The sequence below is a fragment of the Drosophila bipectinata genome, chromosome XR (assembly GCF_030179905.1).
Source record: "Drosophila bipectinata strain 14024-0381.07 chromosome XR, DbipHiC1v2, whole genome shotgun sequence".
NCBI lineage: Eukaryota > Metazoa > Arthropoda > Insecta > Diptera > Drosophilidae > Drosophila > Drosophila bipectinata.
In genome coordinates this window covers 6,228,866-6,253,653 of record NC_091735.1, presented here as the reverse complement: position 1 = coordinate 6,253,653, position 24,788 = coordinate 6,228,866, and the positions used below count along the sequence as shown (strand labels likewise).

Below are 24,788 nucleotides of genomic sequence, written 5' to 3'. Positions count from 1 at the left end.
AGCATGTCCCTCTTTCTGTCCGTCTGTCCGTCTGTTTCTACGCGATCAACTCTCTCAGTTTTAAAGATATCGACTTGAACTTTGCACACCTTATTTCCCTTCTTTCCTTTGCACGCAGTATGTAAGTCGGAACAGGATCGGCCGACTATATCATATAGCTGCCATATAACTGATTGATCGGAAATGGTATAACTTTGGTGTTTTTAGAGTTAGAGAGTTCAGATTTTGTACAAACGCTTCTTTTTGCAAAATAATACGACGTACCAAATTACCGACTTACCGGCCGACTATAGCTGCTATGTAACTAAACGATCGGAAATGGTATTTGGTAAAAATACAAACTTTGGTTTTTTAAAGATGGAAGCTTGGGACTTTTTTTCTTATTTTGTATTGGACTGGTTATAATAATCTAGTTATACTCCTGCAGAGGGTATTATAATTTTGGTCAAAAGTGTGCAAAGCAGTGAAGGAGACATATCCGACCCTATAAAGTATATATATTCTTTATCAGGATCCCCTCCTGAGTTGATATAAGCATGTCCGTCTGTCACTCTGACCGTCTGTTTTTCTGTCTGTCCGTCTGTATGTCTGTTTCTACGCAAACTAGTCTCTCAGCTTTAAAGCTATCAGCTATAAGTAACAGTTACCTTAATTAATGATGTCCCTTTTTATATATAAAAAAAAAAAACGTATATACAAGAAATACATTTACCTTATATTTCTACATGCATACAATTATGCCTTTTAAAACATTTCCTCATGGACTTACAAATTATTAGTATAAACTCCATATAAATTTGATAAATTTAAGCCATAATACATATTGTTGTATAATATTAATAAACAAAAAAATAATTAGGTAAGTCTTTTATGAAATGAACGTGAAATTTGTGTATTATATTTGCGATATCGATAGAAATAAATGCAGAAACAGACTTACTATTCGATAGTTTGATTGGCCATTTAAGATGAAATCGAAAAATCAGTCCGTCGCTGAGACTGTGAGTTCGTTCTTAAAAACCTTTTCTGGATATGATAAACTATTTCATATAAAACAATGATAAGCGTCATGGAAGTAAATCTCCCTAAAAATAAATCATTTATGTTAAACGGTTTTAGTGAATCATCTTTAAAATATCTACGCTTTAATATAATGAGCTTACTTAGAGTCTTGTATGTACGTTCCTTGTGCTTTTGCTAGCGGTGCTCTCTGTTGCTGCCTACACAAGGTGTATGTAGCAATTTGAAAAGTGTAAGCGAGACGACTATTGACACGGGATACTTTGTATACATCCTCATACATATAAAATGCTACCCAGCGCGCGAGCGCTCTCGCTGAAGATTGCGGCGTCGACATATTAGAGTAAATATAGATTTAAAAACTATAGAGAAAATTTGAGAACTACAGTACCAATACACATATCAATATGTACATATTTTAATATATGGAAAAGGGTGCTTTATACTATATAAATACACGTATTGACAAAAAATATGGATAAATGTGGTATTTTGTTTTATTCATGCATATATGTATATATGTTTCATATAGATATATATATATATATATAGGTATATATATATATATAGTTATGTATATATATACATTTTTTTTAAACTTGTGAAGTGAAATATAATATTGTGATTATACGTGTGGAGAATTTTAACAATCTTCATGTAATTATAGCGCTACAAAGCGGTATCCTTTGGAATATATCACCGACTATTGTCTTAAATCTTCGTTTTGTTTTTATTTCCATTGTGAAAACCATAATAGACTATATTGACCCGTATATTGATAAACTATATATTTGTTGTCTAACAATTAGATATACTATATTTAAAAAACTTGGTCAAATAAAAGGTCTTGATTTAATATTGAATTAAAATGTTGTTCATTCCTTTTTAATTTAAAAGGCATCTGCAGAAATTTTTAGAATTATGGACACAGATAAAACTGATATTTTAGAGATGTCAGTACCTGGAGGTAATTTATCTGGATCACAATCAGAATTGCAGGATATCGCATCCGCTATTGAAAATATTTTGCCAAGAACCACATTAACTCAACCGAAAGATGAAATAAAAAAGAAACCATCAGAAGATACACCGGCTTTTCCACCAAAAAGCATTACCATACCGACAAGTTGCCCTACCACTTCTATCCTAAACCTTCCTCCACCAACTGCTTTTATATCTCTCAAAGCTAGTTCAGAAATATGCGAAATGGATTCCATGCCGACAAGACCATTTGTCATTACTGAAGCTCATGAAGAAATACAAACCGCTATTGAGTCAACAATCAATTCGACACCAAGTTCTACATTAGATCCCAATATATGCGATTTTGATTCAGACACGGAACTTTCTGTAGTGGCCGCAGCATCTCTAGTTACAGCATCAGTCGCCGCCGATTCAAGATCGTCTCCATCTCTCCAATCTACATCATCGCACCTCAATTCCACTTCCTCTTTGTCAACAATTGCAGTGCATCAGATCGGATGCGGACCTGGAGTTATAACTGTTAACTCGAATGGTCATAACATTAGTAACGCATCTAATAGCACCCATTTGTGTCTTAATACAAAACAACAACGGCAGCAAAAGCGTCGACGAGAGCGAGCTCAACGTTTACAAGCGGAACGCGATGGACGATCTAACTCCAATTCATTAATTTCAACGCATATTACCGGGACTGCAGGAGTCAATAATAGCGTTGCTGGAACATTAAATGTAACTCACAGTCAGGGAAATTTGCCGTTACCTAGTTGTGCATCATCATCATTACCTATTGGGAATGGACCAGCGAATGGCTTGATATATCATATCAATAGCGCTGGAAGTATGGGAGAAGACAGTAACAATTCAAACGGAAACTTTACAAGCAGCAGTAATGGCAGCAACATTCTTTTACCACCAACAGACAGTATTGCTTCATTACTTTTAAATCCCCCAAATTCGCCTGAATGTAATTCTGGCTTAATGGCTACGCCTAGTGATAGTGAAGGCGAATCATTAGACGAAGACCTTTTATCAACATCATCTTCGTCGACTTTATTGTTGCCCCGTGACAAACCGGCACCACGGCCTCCACCTCCAGTAAGAAGAAAATTGCCACGCTCACCAGTTCTTGAGGAGGAGATTATTGATGGATTTGCCATTTTGGAATTCAAAACTTATGAAGATCTTGAGGTAAGCTTGTATATGCGTAACGGTTTCATGGCCAGATTATTTAAAATTATGTTTGCTTAATGGGTTTATACCTATGGAGCGTTAAATGAGAAGATGAATATTTTTTGACCCCAAAATCTTTCAAGCATTAATATCCAGTTCATCAATATCTATATAAATCAGACCCCTGTCAACTGTTAAATCGTCGTATCAATTATAAAAAAAATAATATTTCTTGTGAATAATTTTTGGGGTCTTGTTGCTATCATGGTATATAAGAAAACAAGAAAGGAAAGCTAACTTCTGGCGAAGCCGAAGTTTATATACCCTTGCAGTTAAAACTGGATATAAATCGCAAACGGTTATAGTTAACCGATCCTATTATCATAAGAATATGATAATATAACCCAATTTATTAAATCTAAAATCTAAAAAAAGTCCCAAACTTCAATCTTCAAAAATACCAAAGTTGATATTTCTACCAATAAGCTATAAGATATAGTCGGCCGATCCCAGTCGTTCCTACTTATATTCGGCGATTATTCACAGGTATATCCCACAGTACTTAAAACTTTAAACACAGTTTTCTCGAATCCACTTTTTTTGAGACTGCCGGAAACATAACTCGAAAAAATCTTAACCGATCGATCTTGAATTTTGACTACATTTAAGGGTATCATCTTCTGTCGTTACCGCAAAGCCAATTATTTCCTTGTTCAAGGATCCATCTGTGAACAGGAGCGTGAAGTTCTTCCTCATGAGCTGGTGTTTCATTTCTAGAAATTGATGGACAAATACAGTGCCGCTCAACTGAATAGGTTTGACATTTGGTTAAGGTTTGAATCGTTGTAACTCTGTAACAAGAGCTCAGATTTTCTCGAAATAAGTTTCGATGTATAAAGAAATCTGTCTTTTATAAAATAGCAAGTTTCTGTTCTGTTAGTTTTGTTTTTATATTATTTTTATTAACTTTTTCAAAAATGTAACAAAAAATGCCAATTTTTTTTGGGTCAACTAAATAGGTTTGATCACTAAAACTATTAAATTTATTCAAATTAAGGAACATTTCAAGGTACTACCTAACTGAAAAATTAAAATACATTGTTTTAGAATTATTCAGTACTTGGTATGCCCACCCACGTTCTTTATTACTTCAAAAATACGGTTTGGTAATGAATCATAATATTTTGTAATTTCATTAAGTGTAATTGTGGCCCAGGCTTCTTTAATTGCTTTAACTAAAGCTCCAGAATCACTAAATTGTCTTCCATCTTCGTAAACTCTTCTGGACAAAAGTCCCCACATGTTTTCCATAATGTTAATGTCGGGGGAGTAAGGCGGCCAATCGAGCAACTTGACGTTTTGGTCCTGAATCCATTGCTTTACAACCCGAGCGGTATGGATGGGCGCGTTGTCATGTTGGTACGTCCATGGAAGACGACCATAAATCTCAGAAATCTGAGGAAAAGCGTTTTGAAGTACTTTCTTGTAGTCATTTGCATTCATCTTTGAGGTGACAAACTGCAGCTCGCACGTTCCATAAAAAGATATGGCTCCCCATACCATTACTCCACCTTGACACGTGTGATGACGACTTAAAAAGCACTCTTCCTTTCTCAAATCGTGGAAATAAAAGTTATACCCATCAGGTCCATCGAGGTTGAACTTCTTTTCGTCGGAGAAGATCACCGTCTTCCACTCCTTGTTCCATGTCATGTGCGCTTTTGCAAATTGAAGTCGTGCACTCTTACGAGCATCGTTAAGTCAATCCCGCAGTTAAATACAAAGTGAAGTCAAAGCTTTCAAACCTAATCAGATGAGCCAAAAAAAGCGCGCGCATTTACAGAATTTCAAGACCAAAGCAAAATTCCAAATAACCGTTGACTTTTTCCCGCTACTTTTTTCTTGCAAATAATGAGTAAATGAATGAAGAATAAAATTAAAAATTAAATAGAAAAAAAAAACCAATTGGAACAAAGATATAGTGAAAAATGTAAGAACGATTTTTCAAACCTATTCAGTTGAACGGCACTGTATGTCCTCCGAAAAAAATCCGAAAAACGTCGGATATTTTAAAATCGGTTTTAAATTACGCGTTTGGGAATTTTTAAGAGCAAAAAAGTCCCGAAAAACGTTTTTTTTTTTCTAAATAAGTCAAGATTTGGAGGGTGTGACAAATATTTCAAACACGTTTTTGTGCTATATTCGACCTAATAAAGAATTTCTACTATGTCTCTTTAAAAGTTCCAAATCAATGTCGTACTGTTATTCAATTATTTATTCAATGAGGCATTTAGATTCTTAGGGCACCCATGCAGATCAAATTTTAAAATTGAAATCTTGATGTAGCGCTAGTTCAAAAAATTAGTTTTAAAATGTTTCTAAAATGTCTTTATTTCCGACGTGCCACGCCCAAAATATCTGATATCGACTTTGAGACGAAAAAACGCTATATACCCTCTGCATGGCTATAATAAAAAAAAAATTTTGTTTTATACGTTTGATTGGTTTGGAAACAATAACTTAAAATCCAGTAGGGAAGACGAATAAAAAGTACAACTCCTCGAAAAAGTGTACGATTTGCTGAACATTTAAAAAACGACCTGGGCTTCTAGTTTAGGAGTCCTAATGCTAACTCTTACTGCTATTTTTCTTTCCTTAATTAGTAAAATTTGTCTGCTTGTGAAAAAACTTTTACTTCATGACTATTATATCATGTTTATTATATGTATATGCAAAATGTTATATTTCTATCTCTTGTAGGAAGAATATCACTGATATTCACGCGTTCATTCAAGTACATCGAAAATCGATCACCTATAGTCCATAACCTTCATGCGTTCTTACAACTGAAAGACTGTTTTATCGTCTCGTTTTTAATGCATTAAAAATATCAAGAATCAGATCAAGATCAAGAATATAAGTATATTTCGGAAGAGCAGTAATTCCTTCCATTGTCCCTTAACTTTTATAAAAGATGCGGCAGCATAGCGAGTTCCGCTCACGTTCGATCGATCATTATGCTCAACCCTGCTCTCTCGGCATTCTCTCAAGTTGAGCCTCTATCGTCATCTCTTTTCATCTCGCAACTCTCGGTAACTCGTCAACGGACCTCACTCACCAGCAGAGACTGTCACAGTCTCTGCTGCTATGCCTTTCGCATGAATTCTGTACCTCCCCGAACTTAGAACTTCGCGACAACTCTGTTTGTCCTTAAATTTTATTGCTTCCCAACATGGCCTTCCTGACCTTTCACACGTCTCTGTGTGTTGAATTTCTAGATTGCCAAACAAATCAAGAAAACATCGGTTATATTGGTTTTCATATACGAAGCCTTAAATTTAATTTATTCATTGATTCTTTTCATCATTGTTCTCTTAAACAGTTACAAACTACATGAGTCGCTTTCCACAGACAATTTCAACAATTAACATTAACTTTTCATTTTTTTTTTTACTAGATTATACAGAGCTATTCTTAATTCTGAACAATTCATCGTTTACATAACTTAAATTTGTCATTTAATTTCATTTATCATTGCCGCGTAAGCACATGCACCAATACCTCTGCCATAACACTGTTCGACCCTGCGAGACAGATGCTATAATGCGGTCAACATTTCCCTTCTTGGGACACAGACGCACATTCACTTGTGCCATCTTCATGCTCTTTCCCCTATTGGGACACAGACGCACATTCACTTGAGCCAACCTCAGGCTCTATCCCATCTCGGGGCTCATCATTACTTTGGAATTCTCCTGTTAATTCGCTGATTAACTGTCTGTTTGGTAGCTCTATCAGAGACTCGTGTGAGTATTTATACGTCCGCTTATTAACTAATGATTTTCATTCATATCGATCTCCATCAAATACTTTTACCACTTGAAACGAACCCTTGAACTTGGAATCCAGTTTTGTTTGATGACGCTCTTCAGTTTTCAGTAAAACATGACCACCTACGTTATACGCAATAACTTTCGCCTTATTTTTATCAAATCTTTATCGTATCGTGCATTATTCTTCTTTAGCTTTAGCTTTTTTTCTTTAGCTTTATTCTAGCATTTTCTCTATTCACTATATTATCTTATTTATTTATTTTCAGCATACCAAAAGGCCTAGCCTTTTTCCCTATTAGCAACTCTAGAGCACTAGATTTTGTAACTCTATTTGTAGAGCAATTAAACTAACTGGATATCTTGCAATGCATCCTGCCAAGAACGTTCGCTAGTTTCTACAGCAGTTAGCATAGCTTTTAGCGTGCTCATTACACGTTTCACCTGTCCATTGGCACGGCTTGTGCCCGAGGCTATTAAGTACAACTTAATTTTATTCGTTGAGATAAATTCACGGAATTTATTACTTGCAAAGCTCCTGCCTTGATCTGAAATGATTCGACTGGGAACTCCAAAGAAAGATATACCTGACTTCACAGCTTTAATGCAATTTTTTGAGTCTATATTAAGAGTGTGATACAACTGAACAAACTTTGTAAATGCATCTGCCTGGACAATAATGTATTTCTTTAGGTCGTTTTTTCCACTGAGCTTGCCACTTGTATCTACGTGGATAGTATGCTAAGGTATATAAAACTTAGGTATGGGGTGCAATTGCATTTGTGCCTTTCCAAAAGGGGGCTTAGCCAATTTGCAGGTTATGCAATTTTAATCGAGCTTGACATATTTATATATATGCTCAAACCAGAATTGTTCATAAACCTTGTCTAGAGTTTTCTTCTATCCTAAATGCATCATAGCCTCATGTAAATTGTTTATGACGGACCACCTAAACGCCTTAGGAATCACTGGTAAACAACGAGTCGTTGTACGAGCCATTACGTTGTATATTGCGATATAATAGCCCAGTTCTAATTTCGTAAGTTTTCATTACATCTGTCTCTATATCTTCGCTATTTAATTGGTCCATGATTTTTATTATGCTATCATCTTGTTGCTGTTCGGCTATCAGCCAAATATTTGTTACTGCTGCTAGATCTACACGAACCTTTGCTGCTCTACGGATGACAGTTGAAACTACAGGAATTGGATTGCGCGATAAAAGTCCACGTGTGCCATTTGGCAACCCTTTCGATACTCAATGCTAAATCGAAATCGACGAAGAAAAGCGCACTTCTGTATGTTAAATATAAAACCTGCCTCAGACAAAACTCCTTTCATATAACCTTTCAAATTCTTTCTCCTTTGTTTCTGCTACAATCAGCACGTCGTCTATGTAGACCACTACGTAGGAATAGGCTAAGTCACCCAGGGCTCGCACTATGACACGTTGAAAAATATAAGAGGCATTTTTTAGCATCACCAGAAATTTATACTGACCCTCTGGGGCATTTTTTAGCATCACCAGAAATTTATACTGACCCTCTGGGGTAACGAATGCTGTTCTTTCTATGGAGTCAGGATGGATCGGTATTTGATAAAATCCGCTGGCCATGTCAAAAGAAGAAAAATATTTTCCGCCTTGCAAGCGATCTATCTGATCAGATATCAATGTCAACGGGTACTTTTCTGAGATTGTGTTTGAATTTAGCTCACGAAAATCAATACACAGTCTGTAGCTGCAATCTTTCTTTTTGACTAATAGCATTGGACTTGCAAATGGCGAATTGCTTGGACGGATCACATTGGATTTAATCATTTGGTCTTTTTTTTCCCTAACTAATAGCTTTTCATCTGAACTGAGCCGATAAGGGCGCATTTGAACAGTTTTATTCTTGTCTATCAAACGAATTTCTAATGCTCCTGTGGTTACGCGTTTAGTTGGGATTCCATTTATAAAATTGTAAGAGTATTTTTGCAATACGTTCTTTAGTTTACATTTATCAATTTCACTTAATTCTATGTTAGTATCAAGTAAATTTTCTAAATTGGATGTATCTTCATGTATAGCATTAATAATCTTAGTTTTGTAAATATTAAATTTGTTTGTTTCGATCATAACACCAAAATCAAGCTGGAATATATCTTGATCAATCATTATGTCATGCTTTAAATAATTGTCTAATACGAAATGGAAAAAAATTTCTAAATTATATTGGGATATTTGAACCGTAGACAAAATCTGCAAATGGCTCTTAACAATATTGTCGCGAATTCCTCGTAGTACAATTAAGTTATTAAATCCTTTTCCAGTAATTTTGTTACTTAATTTTTCTTTTATCAAGGAACACTCGGCACCCGAGTCAAAAAAAAAATTAAAAGGTCTCACCCCTTTGATAGAATAAGCCTTTGGGCTAAAGAACTTGATATATAATTCCACGAACTTCTTGTATTCTCCGATTCCACTAATACTACCTTTGAGGCATACAGAAGCAATATGTGCAGTCTCACCAGACTTGTAGCATCTTTTTTTTTTTTTTTAATACGTTGCTTTTATTTCTTATATTTTTAACTTAACTAACAGTCATATTGACTGATACAGAGTTAGATGGCCCTAAAAATCGATTTCTGGGTTGGGAGGTCGTTGCGTCTCAGGCGGGAAACGCTAAAAACCCGAGTTAATCCCCGAGCGAGATAATTTGGGTACGAAGACAGTTTTTCTTTGTATGATTCTTTTTGCTTCTGGATTTCGTCTTTCACTGCGAGGATGCCCAGATCCCGGTGGATGTTTTCGTTGCGAACATACCAAGGTGCCCCAGTGATAGTACTCAAGATTTTTGATTGTGCGCGCTGTATGATGTCTATGTTGCTGCTGCTCGCGTTTCGCCACATCTGGGAGCCCTACGTCCAGATTGGCTTTAGGACTGAATTGTACAGTAGTGTAGTCCAGGCAAAGTGGCGATCGTGAGTTTATGATCCAGTGGAGGCTGCTGGCTTTTAGTTTTAGGTGCATCTTCTTGCATTCGATGTGCTTACGCCAGGTAAGTCGTCTATCAAGGTGGACGCGTTACTTAGTTACTCAAGGTACGTTACTTAGTAGCTTGAGGGATTTGCATACCGTTTAGTGAAAGCGGAGGCATGTTTGTCTATTAAGAGTGAACGTTAGTCCAATGAGCCAAACTCGGTCGAAAGCTTGAGATACGTCAAGGAAAATATTGCTGCAGTATTCTCGCTGTTCGAAGGCTGAGCGTATTTCGGATGTTAATCTGTTCATTTGTTCGATGTTTCCGTGGTTTATTCGGAAGCCAAGTTGGTGTGCCGGGATAATATTTTGGACAACAAGATAGAAGGCTTATTGATCTGTATAATGACGAAATTGTGTGGTCTTTTTCAGGCTTCGGTATCATTATAATGATGGATTTCTTCCACTTTTTTGGGAAATATCCGAGATTAATGATTCCATTAAATAGTTTGCAGACGACCTCTAGAGCGCATTTTGGAAGTTCGATCAGCATTTTCGGCGTCAATAGGTCACCACCGGGAGCCTTTTTATACCCTTGCAGAGGGTATTATAATTTTGTGCAACGCAGTGAAGGAGACATCTCCGACCCTATAAAGTATATATATTCTTGATCAGGATCACCTCCTGAGTTGATATGAGCATGTCCGTCTGTCCGTCTGTCTGTCTGTCCGTTTCTACGCGAACTAGTCTCTCAGTTTTGAAGCTATCGACTTGAAACTTTGCACACACCCTTCTTTCCTTTGCACGCAGTATATAAGTCGGAACGGCCGGGATCGGCCGACTATATCCTATAGCTGCCATATAACTGATTGATCGAAAATGCTATAACTTTGGTGTTTTTCAAGTTAGAGAGTTTAAATTTTACACGAAAGCTATTTTTGGCAAAATAATACGACATGCCAAGTTTCATAAGGATCGGTCGACTATATCTTATAGCTGCCATATAACTGAACGATCGGAAATGGTATTTGGTAGAAATATCAACTTTCGTATTTTTGAAAATAGATGCTTGGGACTTTTTTTTAGATTTTTTATTTTAGTTAATTGGTTTTATTATGATGTAATCAAAAGGATCGGCCAATTATATCCGATGTTTGCGATATATATCCGGTTTTAACTGCAAGGGTATATCAACTTCGGCTCCGCCCGAAGTTAGCTCTCCTTTCTTGTTTGGTTTTAGCCCTCTTATGACTTTTTCGATTTCGTTCGGCCGGAATGAAGGTACATCTGGCTGAGGGAGGACTCTGGCTGGATTACTGGCAGGAGGAATGAATTTGAGGCTGGGTTTGGCTGAAAGACACTTTGGAGATGTGTGGCGAATGTTTCAGCTCGGTCTTCGTCGCTGCGAGCCCTACATCCCAAAGAGTTTCTTATCGGGATGGTCGTTTCAATTGGGGCGCTAAGATTTGGGTGGGCCACAAGGGGTACTTTGTGCTTGGTGAGAGATTCTGAATGTACCTCAGCTGTGCATTTTCTTCCTGATGGTGAAGAGCCTGGTCGAGTGATCGGGTTGCTTCCTTAAGGCGTTGTTTTGAAGCTGGTGATCTGCTGTTTTGCCAATCACGACGCGTGCGCCTCTTTTCTCGCACGAGGTGCTCGATTTGCTGATTAGATTTGAAGTATTTGTTTCGGTCTACTTCTTTCCCATGAGGAGTAGAGATTTTGGCTGCCGCAACGAGTACTTCTTCCAGGGCGCTCGTAGTGTAGTCGATTTCTGATTCCATGTTAAACTCCGGGGCGAGTTCTATGTGGGCACTCACGTACTTTTTAAATTTTAGCCAGTTCGTTTTTGGCTTCGTTAGGCTGAACGGGTGTTCGGTTATTTCTGGGCTCTGAAGAAGCGTTAGAAGCACAGGCGAGTGGTCTGATGATAAGTCCGAGACTGCTGTGGCACTTATTAGATTGTGAGGTATGTTTTTTGTCACTGCAAAATCAATAAGGTCTGGGAGCTTTCATAGGTCAGTTAGCCAGTGTGTGGGATTTTTAGGGGAAACATAGTCCAGTTTATTTTTCACATTTATAATTGCATTGTACAATTTCCTTCCTTTGGGAGTCACTAGTCACGTGATCCCCAGTGCGTATTTTTGGCGTTGTAGTCTCCTGCAGCTATAAAACGATCCCCTAATGAATTGTAGAAGTCCATAAATTGTCCTTCCGAGATTGAGAAACGACGAGGGCAGTAAACGGCAGCGATTGAAAGGATTCCGTTGCTTGACTGAATTTGTATCGATGTGGCCTGCAAGAAGTTTGTTGCACAACTTTTTTGAAAATGGTGTTTAATGCGTTCTCTGATTAGAACTCCAGTTCCGCCCTGGTCGTTTCCATCTGGATGATCTGTGCGGTAGATTGTACAACCTCTTATTTGAAAGTTGTATTTGCTTGTAAGATGCGTTTTCACCAGTAGCATAACGTCAATATGGTTTTCGGTCAAGAATTATGACAATTCTAGTTTATGCCGTGAGATACCATTGGCGTTCCACTTTAATATTCGTAGAGCCTGAATCCGTTTCCGTTTTCGTTTTGCTGTGTGGCTGTTGTGGGGCCTGTTGAGCGCTTTGAGAGTTAGGCTGAATTGGAATTTCCCTTCCAGATCGTAGAGCATCGGCATACGAGAAGCCGTTAGTGGCGTTTAGTGGACCGAATGAGGAACTCGAATGAATGAGCTTTGGCGAAAAAGACGTCTGGCGTAGTTTTTGACGCAATGTACGCTTTCTGTGGATTTTGGTTGCGCGTGATTGGAAATGGTATAACTTTGGTGTTTTTAGAATTAGAGAGTTCAAATTTTACATGAGAGCTATTTTTGGTAATACGACATGCCAAATATAAGGATCGGCCGACTATATCTTATAGCTGCCATATAACTGAACGATCGTTCCGACTAATATACTGCGTGCAAAGGAAAGAAGGGTGTGTGCAAAGTTTCAAGTCGGTAGCTTTAAAACTGAGAGACTAGTTTGCGTAGAAACAGACAGACAGACGGACACGCTCATATCAACTCAGGAGGTGATCCTGATCAAGAATATATATACTTTATAGGGTCAGAGATGTCTCCTTCACTGCGTTGCACACTTTTGACCAAAATTATATTACCCTCTGAAAGGGTATAAATATATATAAAGATAATTAAATATAGTCACATACCCAAAGTTTATGCGAAATCTTGGTTTTATTTTGGCAGAATTGCAATTTTAATTATTATGTGCTATTGTAGCATTCAGTTTGAATGCTTTCATAAAAACATATACCTTGAATAAAAATCTGAAAAATCAGATTTCACTAAAACGATTTATTAGTCGAAAATCTCGGCTATATAGTAGTTTATTTCTTTAAAATGTTAAGTAATTTTTTTTTTAAATATTTTTCTTTCCAAAAGTTTGCTATTAAATTGGGACAGAAGCGAAAGGAAAAGCGGCTTTCCGCACTTGAAGAGCTCACATGCACGTATAGCATAGAAGAAATGAAAGTTCCAAAAATTCTTGATACTGGCCAACCGCATCCATTACGTGTCACAACCATTTCTACATTAGCAGTTGTTGCAAACAACAGTTCAAAGGAAAATATACAAGCATTCACGCGAAATAATTCAGACGTTAGTGCTGACAATATTAGTAACAAAATAATTAACACCAATGGTCCCGTTTCTAATAATAATAGTGACACCACTACTAACGTGGTTTATATGTTACCATCTGTAAGCACAGATGTTGAGACACATGCGGAACCTGTAGCGTTTTGGCGATCTGAATATGAACGGCAAAGTAACAAAACGATTGCCAATTGTACTAAAAACAAAATTAACAGCAACATTGAGAATCATACTATAAATAAACAATTAATTCAGTCCGACCAATCCTCTAAGCCTTCTATTGATGAAAGTGGGATAATTATTGAAAATTCTAAAGCTAGCTTTGTCGAGAAAGACAAAGATTTGCCACTTGTTGATGTCAACAGACCAATAATAACTATCGGATCTCCTGCAATAAATCGAAATCATTTGAATATTCCGTTTAATGGACCTCATATTCGAGGAATTGACGTTAATACAACTCATAATTCCAATGACATAATACCCATAAATGACAAACTAACTAATGGTCAAAAGTCCCTTTCTTCAATAGGAATTATAAATAGTTTTATGTCAAGTGATCCTACTGAACCATTAAAGTACGCGAAAAGCGGACATCAGCTCATATGTAAACAGGCAACTTCATCATCACAATCTCTTAATGTAAGTAGAAATATATTTTTTATAAAATTGTATTTGTTAAATGTAATATAATTAACAGAAATCACATATATTGGAAACTAATAAGAGACTCAAAAAAGATGAAACCTGCACATTGGAAGTCCAGGAGTTAGAAAAAGAATTAACGCCAGTCGTTGGTGTTAATAAAGTTGCAAAAAAAGAAAACATAACTGACGTAAGATTTGTTACCTTTTTTTAAGCATAATTTATTGTTTTTTAAACATCACAAAACATGTATTGCAATACTATTTCTGCAAACGTGATGGAACTACTATCGTTTCTACCTCAAATATAAAATATATACCTAGGGTTTTCGATGCGTTTTATACCAGGTTTTCGTAGAGTACTACAAAGTGCGAATTTCTGTAGTGAAAGTACTGAGAGGTTTTTTGAAAAACTAATGCCAAAATATTTCTTAATAGTTTGAATATATTTCTGATAATATATAACTGAAAAGAAAAATTCCGCCATTTCCCAATTTTTGAGGATTTATACCAGTGGTGGGCAAACTCCCATTTTACATAGCTTGCGAGTATAGGGTAGGAAATTCTGCCGCAGCGTTGCCGGCACACTGACAGTGTGAGCACTCTCAATTGCTCTCATTTTGGCCTATTTGACAGCACAAACTTAAAAATTAAAATGTTTCCACTGAGAAAAATTTTGTTCAGAAATTGGGTTGGAAAAAGTTTTCTTCATGGAGAATATAGATAGGGAAGCGTAGTTTTTTATTTGTTTAGGAAATGTTGCTAGCAAAGCTTTTTTTAAAATAAAATACTCAATTTTAGTGCCCATTCCAACTTTTGAATTAAGGAAAAATGAAATAAAAAAATACGTTTTTTTCGCTCAGTGAATTCTCTGCTCTCATTGTTTTTCTCTGCTACGAACACACTCAAATTTTAAACATGTGTTAGTTTTTCCCCCCACTGATTTATACCCATATATACATACATGCACCTTTTCCCGTACAAACTCGCTCAAATTTTGAACGCGTGGATTTCGAAGACTACAAGCGATACAACTATCAGATTTGGAACTTGGGATCGTTTGATATCCGCGCAAATCAAGTTTGTGCCAAAATTTTGCCACGCCCACTCCCGCGCCTAAAACAGAAATTTGGTGTTAGCGCCAGGGGTGGAAGAGATGAGTACAGGGTATAATATAGCCGGGAAACTCTACTATAGCCGTCCTGTTTTGTTTCTTTTGAGTTCAGCCATGTTGCTTGTATATTTTAGTTTTCTAAGCACGGCCTGTTCTTAGAAATTTATCACAAAGACAGGTGTTCTTTCATAGTTATTTGATATAACTTTGTTTCAAAGTTTTAAAAATAGTTAATGTATGGTCAATAACTTCAAAATAATTAATCTAATTAAAACATACAGTTGCAAAATAAAATAATATTACAAAAAAATAAACAAGAAAGGAAAGCTAACTTCGGGCGGAGCCGAAGTTGATATACCCGTGCAGTTAAAATCGGATGTATATCGCAAACATCGGATATTGTTGGCCGATCCCTTTGAGAATATCATATAATAACCAATTAATTACAATAAAATCCAAGAAAAAGAGTTGCTATATGACAGCTATAAGATATAGTCGGCCGATGGTTATAAAATTTGGTAGGTCGGATAAACTGACCAACAATATATAGGGTACTAAGTTCTAGCTTTCTATCTTCAAAATCACGAAAGTTGGGTCATTTCCGATCGTTCAGTTATATGACAGCTATAGAATATAGTCGGCCGATCCTTATGAAATTTGGCATGTCGTATTACCTAAAATAGCTCTCATGTAAAATTTGAACTCTAATTCTAAAAACACCAAAGTTATACCATTTCCGATCAATAAGTTATATGGAAGTTATAGGATATAGTCGGCCAATCCCGGTCATTCCGACTTATATACTACGTGCAAAGGAAAAAAGGGTGTGTGCAAAGTTTCAAGACGATAGCTTTAAAACTAAGAGACTAGTTTGCGTAGAAACAGACAGACGGACATGCTCATATCAACTCAGAAGGTGTCCCTGATCAAGAATATATATACTTAATAGGGTCGGAGATGTCTCCTTCACTGCGATGCACACTTTTGACGAAAATTATTTCACCCTCTGCAAGGGAATAAATAAATAGAGACTTGTGGAATTAAGTTGGTTATTTATTCAAATTTTCCAAGAAAATAGTTTATAAAGCCATAAACTAGTGAAACACTTTTCAAAATTTAAGGGGACCCCCCCATTCTCGGTTTTAAAAAATCGATTTTTTTTTTAAATTTAATTCGAACTTGTAACTATTCAAGAATGTTCCCTGAAAATTTCAAGTTAAAATTTCAAAAACTCTTGAAGATATAGCCGATTTATGGTGGAAGCCTCAGGCGACGGCGAGAGCCATCTCAAAACTTTAAACGCGTTTTTATCGAAACAGTGTTTTTACTGGCGCGTTTTGACTGGCGCTTGAGGTTACTCAAAAACTATTAATCCAATCGGTTCCAAATTTTAACACGTTATTCTATACATATATAGCTCTCGTATGAACTAGGATAAATCGAATCGGTGAAGATCTTCTTTACTTTTCAACTCGATTTGTGGCTGAAAAAATGGAAATTTCCAAAAAAAAATTTCAAAGATCCACCATTTTGTTAATTTTTGAACGAAGTTAATAATCCTAGTTCATACGAGAGCCAAACATGTACTCTTTCTAATCCCGTTGGAATTTTTGGATTCCGATGTTCCAGTGAGCGGAAATCACATGCGCCGCCGAAAAGAAGGGCTTTTCTTTGATCACAAAAAAACAACAACAAAAACAAAACAAAAAAAAAATTCTGTGAAATGATTTTCTTCCTTTTTGTGTCTTAATATATGTAAGCACAGTTACAACCCTAAAAAATAATTTATGTTTATTTGCCAGCCCATTGAAAATCGTCAAAATTTAAAATCGAGAATGGGGGGGGTCCCCTTAAGCAATATATTTGAGCTTACAGCACTCTGTAAGTCAATATAGTACTGCAAGGTAGGTGGTGGTATAAAACGATGGTTTAAACAGTTCGCTAATATCCAAAGAAAGTTGATCTATAACTCTTCATCCCAGGAAATGACCCACCTTTAAATGGAAGAAACATTACCCAGAGCATATAGTTTTCCAAGTAACCTCCAAATGGCACGCCTCGAAAATGGGGAACTATTGTATGCTCAGGTGGGCGCAAAGTAGTTATTTTTTATTGTATATTATATAGAAGTCCAAATAAATTATACTAAAACCTTCGTACAACACAAAAATGATTAAGAACGAGGGGTACCGTTTCTGTTTCTTGTTTCTTTTTCTAATTCTTACCACCACTAATTGGCTTATTTTCAGCTTTTCATCAATAGCACGCGTGGAGAATCCTTGTTTAATCAAAGATACAATGCTGTTTTCCTTATCTGTCGGTATTTTCTTCATTTTTGAGCAAATTTAAATGAAAATTTGTAATCAATAAAGGAAACAAACGTTGACGTGTCGCTCTCTGAGTTCTGACGATGAAAGGTAACTTATTGTAAAGTCCCAAACTTCTATCTTCAAACATGATACAATTATAATGTATCATGTCTTCAAAAACACCAAAGTTGGTATTTTTACCAAAAACCATTTCCGACCGTTCAGTTATATGCCAGCTATGGGATACAGTCGGCCGATCCTTATGAAATTTGTTATATCGTATTATTCTGCTAAAAATAGCATTTATAGAAAATCCGAACTCTCGAACTTTAAAAACCCCGAAATAAAACCATTTCCGATCAATCAGTTATATGGCAGCTATATGATATAGTTGTCCGATCTGGCATATCCGATCACTAACCTATTATTTTAGGATAAATATAAAAAAATGTTTTGCCAAGTTTCAAGTCCCTACCTCAACTAGAAGTATTTTTAGCCGCCTCCCCATTTCTGCTCTGCTCCGAGCTACGAAAAGTTCAAAGCTATATGTAGATTTAGCAATAGCAGAAAAAAACAAGAAAGGAAAGCTAACTTCGGGCGGAGCCGAAGTTTATATACCCTTGCAGTTAAAACCGGATATATATCGCAAACATCGGATATAGTTGGACGATCCTAAAGGGAATATGAATATATAATCCAATTTATTACAATACATAATCTAAAAAAGTCCCAAACTTCTATCTTCAAACATACCAAAGTTGGTATTTCTACCAAAAACCATTTCCGATCGTTCAGTTATATGGCAGCTATAAGATTTAGTCGGCCGATCGTTGTGAAGTTTTGGTAGGCCGGATAAACTGACCAAAAATATAATCTGTACCAAGTTCCAGCTTTCTATCTTCAAAAACACGAAAGTTGGGTCATTTCCGATCGTTCAGTTATATGGCAGCTATAGGATATAGTCGGCCGATCCCGGCCGTTCCGACTTATATACTGCATGCAAAGGAAAGAAAGGTGTGTGCAAAGTTTCAGGTCTATAGCTTTAAAACTGAGAGACAAGTTAGCGTAGAAACAGACAGACGGACATGCTCATATCAACTCAGGAGGTGATCCTTATCAAGAATATATATACTTTATAGGGTCGGAGATGTCTCCTTCACTGCGTTGCACACTTTTGGACAAAATTATAATACCCTCTGCAAGGGTATAATATTCTGTGCTCCGCGTAGCCGTAGCAAAAAAATCGAGAGAAATTCCAACTCGGTGAGCCAATTTTTACAGGACTCTCTTGTGGCCAAAACTCTCTTGGTACGAAATTCGGATTATACGGTGGATGCAAAAAAAATCCAATCCGAGCTCCCGGATCTTCTGGCGCGTCACCAAAGATGTGTGTGGCCTGGCGTTGTCCTGGTGTAAGACAATTCGGCCTCTATTGAGCAAAGATAGCCTCTTTTGCATGAGTGATGCATTCAAGCGGTCCTGTTGTTGGCAGTACAGGTCCGAATTGAGCGTTTGGCCATAGGGGAGCAGCTCATAGTGGAGTCCCAACAAACTCACAGGAGAACCTTCCTGGGCGTCAACCCAGGGCGTTTCAACCACGACCGTTTGTGCTGACCCACTATTCATCGCCAATTACCGGGTCAAAAACGGGTCGATTTTGTTGCGGGTCGGTCAAAAATGTTTTTTTTTTGCGTCAAGTCCTGTCACCCATACGTCGAGCTTCTTTTTGAATCAAAGCTTCTTCAAATGGTTTGATGACTCATGCCCAGCTTTTGGCTGATGCTACGTCTGCTACTATGCCTGTCTCTTTCGATCAATTCAGCGATTTTTTAGCAATTTTTTAGCTACGTCTGCTACTATGCCTGTCTCTTTCGATCAATTCAGCGATTTCAGGCATTCCGGAGCGTGGCGCATCTTTGACCAGCACTGCACCAGAATGAAAACATTGAAACCATTTTTTTGCGGTGAAAATGGAAACTGTATCGGGGTCAACTGTAAAATGGGCCAATGTGGATTAAATTTGTTTTTCAGAAATATTTATATTAACTATAGAAATAGTTTGGCACTGAACATTTTTCAAAAAACCTTTCTGCACTTAATTTTGAAACAAAAGCAGTACAAAACTAAAAAGAACGATTATAGTTGAGTTTCCCGACAATATTATACCAGGTACTCATTTTTTCCACACACACTCTTCCTTACTTTTAAAATTCTGGATTCTTATGTCATAATAAAACCAATTAATTACAATAAAATATCTAAACAAGAAAGGAAAGCTAACTTCGGGCGGCGCCGAAGTTGATATACCCTTGCAGTTAAAACCAGATATATATCGCAAACATCGGATATAGTTGGCCGATCCTTATGAGTATATGATATTATAAACCAATTTATTATAATATAAAATCTAAAAAAAAGTCCCAAACTTCTATCTACAAAAGTACCAAAGTTGGTATTTCTACCAAAAACCATTTCCGATCGTTCAGTTATATGGCAGCTATAAGATATAGTCAGCCGGTCGTTATAAAATTTGGTAGGTCGGATTAACTCACCAAAAATATAATCTGTACCAAGTTCAAGCTTTCTATCTTCAACAACACAAAAGTTGGGTCATTTCCGATCGTTCAGTTATATGGCAGCTATAGGATATAGTCGGCCGATCCTTATGAAAGTTGGCACGTCAAAAAATTTTGCCAAAAATATTTCTCGTGTCAAATTTGAAATCTCTAACTCTCAAAACACCAAAGTTATATTATTTCCGATCAATCAGTTATATGGCAGCTATGGGATATAGTCGGCCGATCCCTGCCGTTCTGACTTATATACTGCGTGCAAAGGAAAGAAGGGTGTGTGCAAAATTTCAAGTCGATAGCTTTAAAACTGAGAGACAAGTTTGCGTAGAAACAGACAGACGGACATGCTCATATCAACTCAGGAAGTGATCCTGATAAAGAATATATACTTTATAGGGTCGGAGACCCTCCTTCACTGCGTTGCACACTTTTGACCAAAATTATAATGCCCTCTGCAAAGGTATAACAAGAAAGGAAAGCTAACTTCGGGCGGAGCCGAAGTTTATATACCCTTGCAGTTAAAACCGGACATGTATCGCAAACATCGTTCGTTCCGACTTATATACTGCGTGCAAAGGATAGAAAGGTGTGTGCAAAGTTTCAAGACGATAGCTTTAAAACTGAGAGGCTAGTTTGCGTAGAAACAGACAGACGGACAGACGGACATGCTCATATCAACTCAGGAGGTGATCCTGATCAAGAATATATATACTTTATAGGGTCGGAGATGTCTCCTTCACTGCGTTGCACACTTTTGACCAAAATTATAATACCCTCTGCAAGGGTATAAAAATAGTTTGGCATCAAAAGTTTTTCAATCAAATGTGGGTTCTCATCAAAAAACTTTTTATACCCTTGCAAAGGGTATTATAATTTTGTCCAAAAGTGTGCAACGCAGTGAAGGAGACATCTCCGACCCTATAAAGTATATATATTCTTGATCAGGATCACCTCCTGAGTTGATATGAGCATGTCCGTCTGTCCGTCTATCCGTCTGACCGTCTGTCCGTCTGTCTGTTTCTACGCAAACTAGTCTCTCAGTTTTGAAGCTATCGACTTGAAACTTTGCACACACCCTTCTTTCCTTTGCACGCAGTATATAAGTCGGAACGGTCCGGATCGGGCGACTATATCCTATAGCTGCCATATAACTGATTGATCGGAAAAGGTATAACTTTGGTGTTTTTAGAGTTAGAGAGTTTAAATGCCATAAAATGAAGAAGATAGAAGTTGGCTAGTTTTCCCACCGTTAAATTATTTTCCTCGGGAAAAATTTTCGGGATTTCTCCCATATTCGCATGTGATTTTGTTTTTCACATATACTACTGTGGGTAAAGAGTAAGGTAAATTTGTTTATAAAATGAAAATTCTTTATTTATTCTCCTGAATCAATTTGATCCCCTTCAAAGTTATCCCCTCCCCATAAAATACACTTATGCCAACGTTTTTTCAATTCCTCGAAACAGGCCTTAGGTATAGCCAATAGTCCTTTCCGGTATAGCCATAAGCGCCATCGGCGATTCCACTTCTATCACCTCAATCGACTCAAAACGCGTTCCCCGGAGTGGTCACTTGAGTCACACAGAGCCAAATCAGGAGAAAACGGTGGTTTCGGAACGATATCGGAAAGAACTAGTCCGCCATCTTAAGCCCGCAAATTTTAAATTGAAAATTCGTCTTACTTTTAGCCCACAGTAGTATTTTAGACATGGCGACCATCAATTAGTATTGGCTCGGCTTGTCCGTGGGAAAAGCTCGGTGCTTTCATACACAATTCAATTCTAAATTAAGCCATATCACTTCCTATAATGACATACTTGATACTCTTCACCAAACTGCATGACTTCAAATTTAAAATAAGAAAGGAAAGCTAACTTTGGGCGAAGCCGAAGTTGATATACCCTTGCAGTTAAAACCGGATAAATATCGCAAAAATCGGAAATAGTTTGCCGATTTTTATATACATATAACCAATTCATTACGATAATCTAAAAAAGTCCCAAGCTTCTATCTTCAAGAACACTAAAGTTGGCATTTTTACCAAATTCCATTTCCGATCGTTTAGTTATATGTCAGCTATAGGATATAGTCGGCCGATCCCGTCCGTTTCGGCTTATATACTCCGTGCAAAGGAAAGAAGGGTGTGTTCAAAGTTGCAAGACGATAGAAACAGACAGACACATGGACTGTTTACTGATCAGTAGACGGAACTGGAAACTCAGAAATTAAACTACTGATGTCTTCAGGCATGAGGTAATTCACGGTTACGCCACTCGACTGAATATATTCAACAACGTGTGAGCACAAATACCTGTAATGTGGTAATAAAGATGATTAATGACTTTAATTTTCGTTTAAACACACTTTTAATCTCATAAGGATGTATTGTATTTTGTCCTTGCAATAACAACGATGGAATTTTTTGCTACCTTGGATTACATTTTACGTAAAAAAAAGACACGGACGTCCATATTCACGCACAAAAATGATAGCATACATAGATCATGTTTGTTTTGTTTCATGTAACATGGACTACGTCATCAAACAATACGATTAAGAATCCATCGAGCTAACGTTTTTATTTGCTTTGGCTTCTGTATTAATTAGATATTTATTCTTTAATAATACATAAATTATGTTCTTAATAACAATGAGCATAATATCAACATTAGGGTCGTATTCTGGAATGCTAGTCGCAGAAATGATCGTGGTCTAAATGTTCTCGCAGTTCTCGAAGAACTTGTTAGCGTTGTAGGGCAATTCTTTTATGTCAGCTATGAATCAATGCGTTTGTGATTGACGTAACTGCGCCATGCTCACACGCGCACTTTCATTACTTCGATTTTTTTTGGCCTGATCTTCGTACTCTTCTATCTTGCATGGCTGTAGAGTTGACCGCGCAAGATAGAATTGATAGTCGTTGTTCGAAGACTCAAATTGGCGCCTATTCGTATTTTAGCATTTTTCAGCCCCCTAATCCAGGGGCATATAAAAGTTCTCTGCCGCATACACATATGTACGTAACGTTACGTTCTAACCAAAATTTTTGTCATTGATAGTTTTCAATGACGGGTAATAAAAAGCAGAATTTAATTATTGTACGTTATATTTTATTTATACTGCAGGCAGATGAAACTGGGATCCACCATTGTGATCATCCAGTTTATGGTGCTAAGCAGTGACTATTAATATGGACCAGTGGTGTCATTTCCGCTTTTTTCCCGTCAGATCTGGGTTTTTTTGAAGCGTGATTGCGGGAAAAATATGAAAACAGCGGGCAGCGGGAATTCTGGCTTTTTGAGCAAATTTACGCAGCTTTTTTTTTTTTGTTTACTTTTTGATGCATTCTCTGTTGAAAATATTTTAAAAATCAAAAAGAAACAAATCTCTCCAATCCTTGAGTATTTTGGTACTCCTAATATAGATAAAATTTAACGACTGTACAACGGCATAACCATGGTAGAATGGGAAAATGTCGATGATACTGTTAAGTTCTGGGCTGCAGTTCTTAAATATCGGGATTCTGGCGGAAACTGCCGTTTTCAGGAATTGGCTTCAGTTGCTCTGCAAATGCAGTCCTGCCTTGGTCGAATGCCGACGTCGAGCGGGTGTTCAGCCAAGTACATTTAATAAAAACGAAAATTCGAAATAACATGAGCGTTGAAACGTTAAACGCTATACTGAGTATAAGGTCCATATTTTAATTTGTATCTTAAAATTATAAATTAATTTACTTAAAATTTAAGGTACGGGCTGCGTCGACACAATATGTGCTGTTTTAACTATAATGTACCACCCAGCTGCCTATCTACAATTGAAGACAAGAAATTTTATCCAACTGATGATGATGATAATATTGACGACATCTTAAATATAATATAGATCTTAATTTTTGTACATTATTGTTTTTTTTTGGTTTCTTTGTAATGATATCCGTTAGAGAATTACCCATATATTTTATGGCAAGTGGAGCTGAGGTCTTATTAGTGAATAACATGCAGTACATTGCCTTATAAAAATCAGTTTTTTTCTTAACTTTTTTTCTCTGGTATTCCGCTTTTTTTAGCTTTTTTTTTTCGTTGATCCAGCTTTTTTTGCTCAGAAAAAAGTGGCACCACTGATATGGACAGAGAGTGCGGCCCGACTAGGCATACGCGAACCTAAAGCTCTCGATAGCGGAGAGGGCGGCCCGAAATAGTAATTGGGAAGCTAAAGCTCCCTTAAAATAGGCCCGTTGAAGTCGAGCGGCCGAGAAAGAGTCGGCTTGTTTTCCCTATTCTCCTCAATCGTGCTAATCCGAATGCATTTTGTTGTTGGAGTGCCGAAAGCTTTTCACTGCAAGAAAATCATTTTTGTTTTTGTTTGTGCCAAAATATCGACCTGAAGCGATGAATTTCTTCTTGGCAGAACATTTTTTTTTAAGTAAGAGACTCGGCATAATTTGTCGTAGTAAAATAAAAAGCTGTTGTAAAAAGTGTAGGCCCTTTTTTTAATTGCTGTAAAAGAATGTATTTTCTATTATAGTGATTTTTTTAA

At 36.9% G+C, this 24,788-nt stretch overlaps 1 protein-coding gene across 8 annotated transcripts in view; it reads left to right on the top strand.

Annotated features, from left to right (window-relative positions):
* Positions 1-983: 983 nt before the first annotated feature.
* tay (tay bridge) overlaps positions 984-24,788 on the top strand; it is a 69,964-nt gene continuing 46,159 nt past the window's right edge. For 2 of the 8 annotated variants that reach the window (XM_070276300.1, XM_070276303.1), the window contains exons 1-4: positions 989-1,075; positions 1,918-3,192; positions 13,400-14,254; positions 14,313-14,447. In XM_070276300.1, the coding sequence (XP_070132401.1) occupies positions 1,058-1,075; positions 1,918-3,192; positions 13,400-14,254; positions 14,313-14,447 (2,283 nt within the window). In that variant the 5' untranslated portion in view covers positions 989-1,057. Of the gene's footprint in view, positions 1,364-1,917; positions 3,193-13,399; positions 14,255-14,312; positions 14,448-17,649; positions 17,788-24,788 lie in introns of those variants that run through there. The other 6 variants (XM_070276297.1, XM_070276296.1, XM_070276299.1 and 3 more) reach the window with 5 other exon arrangements.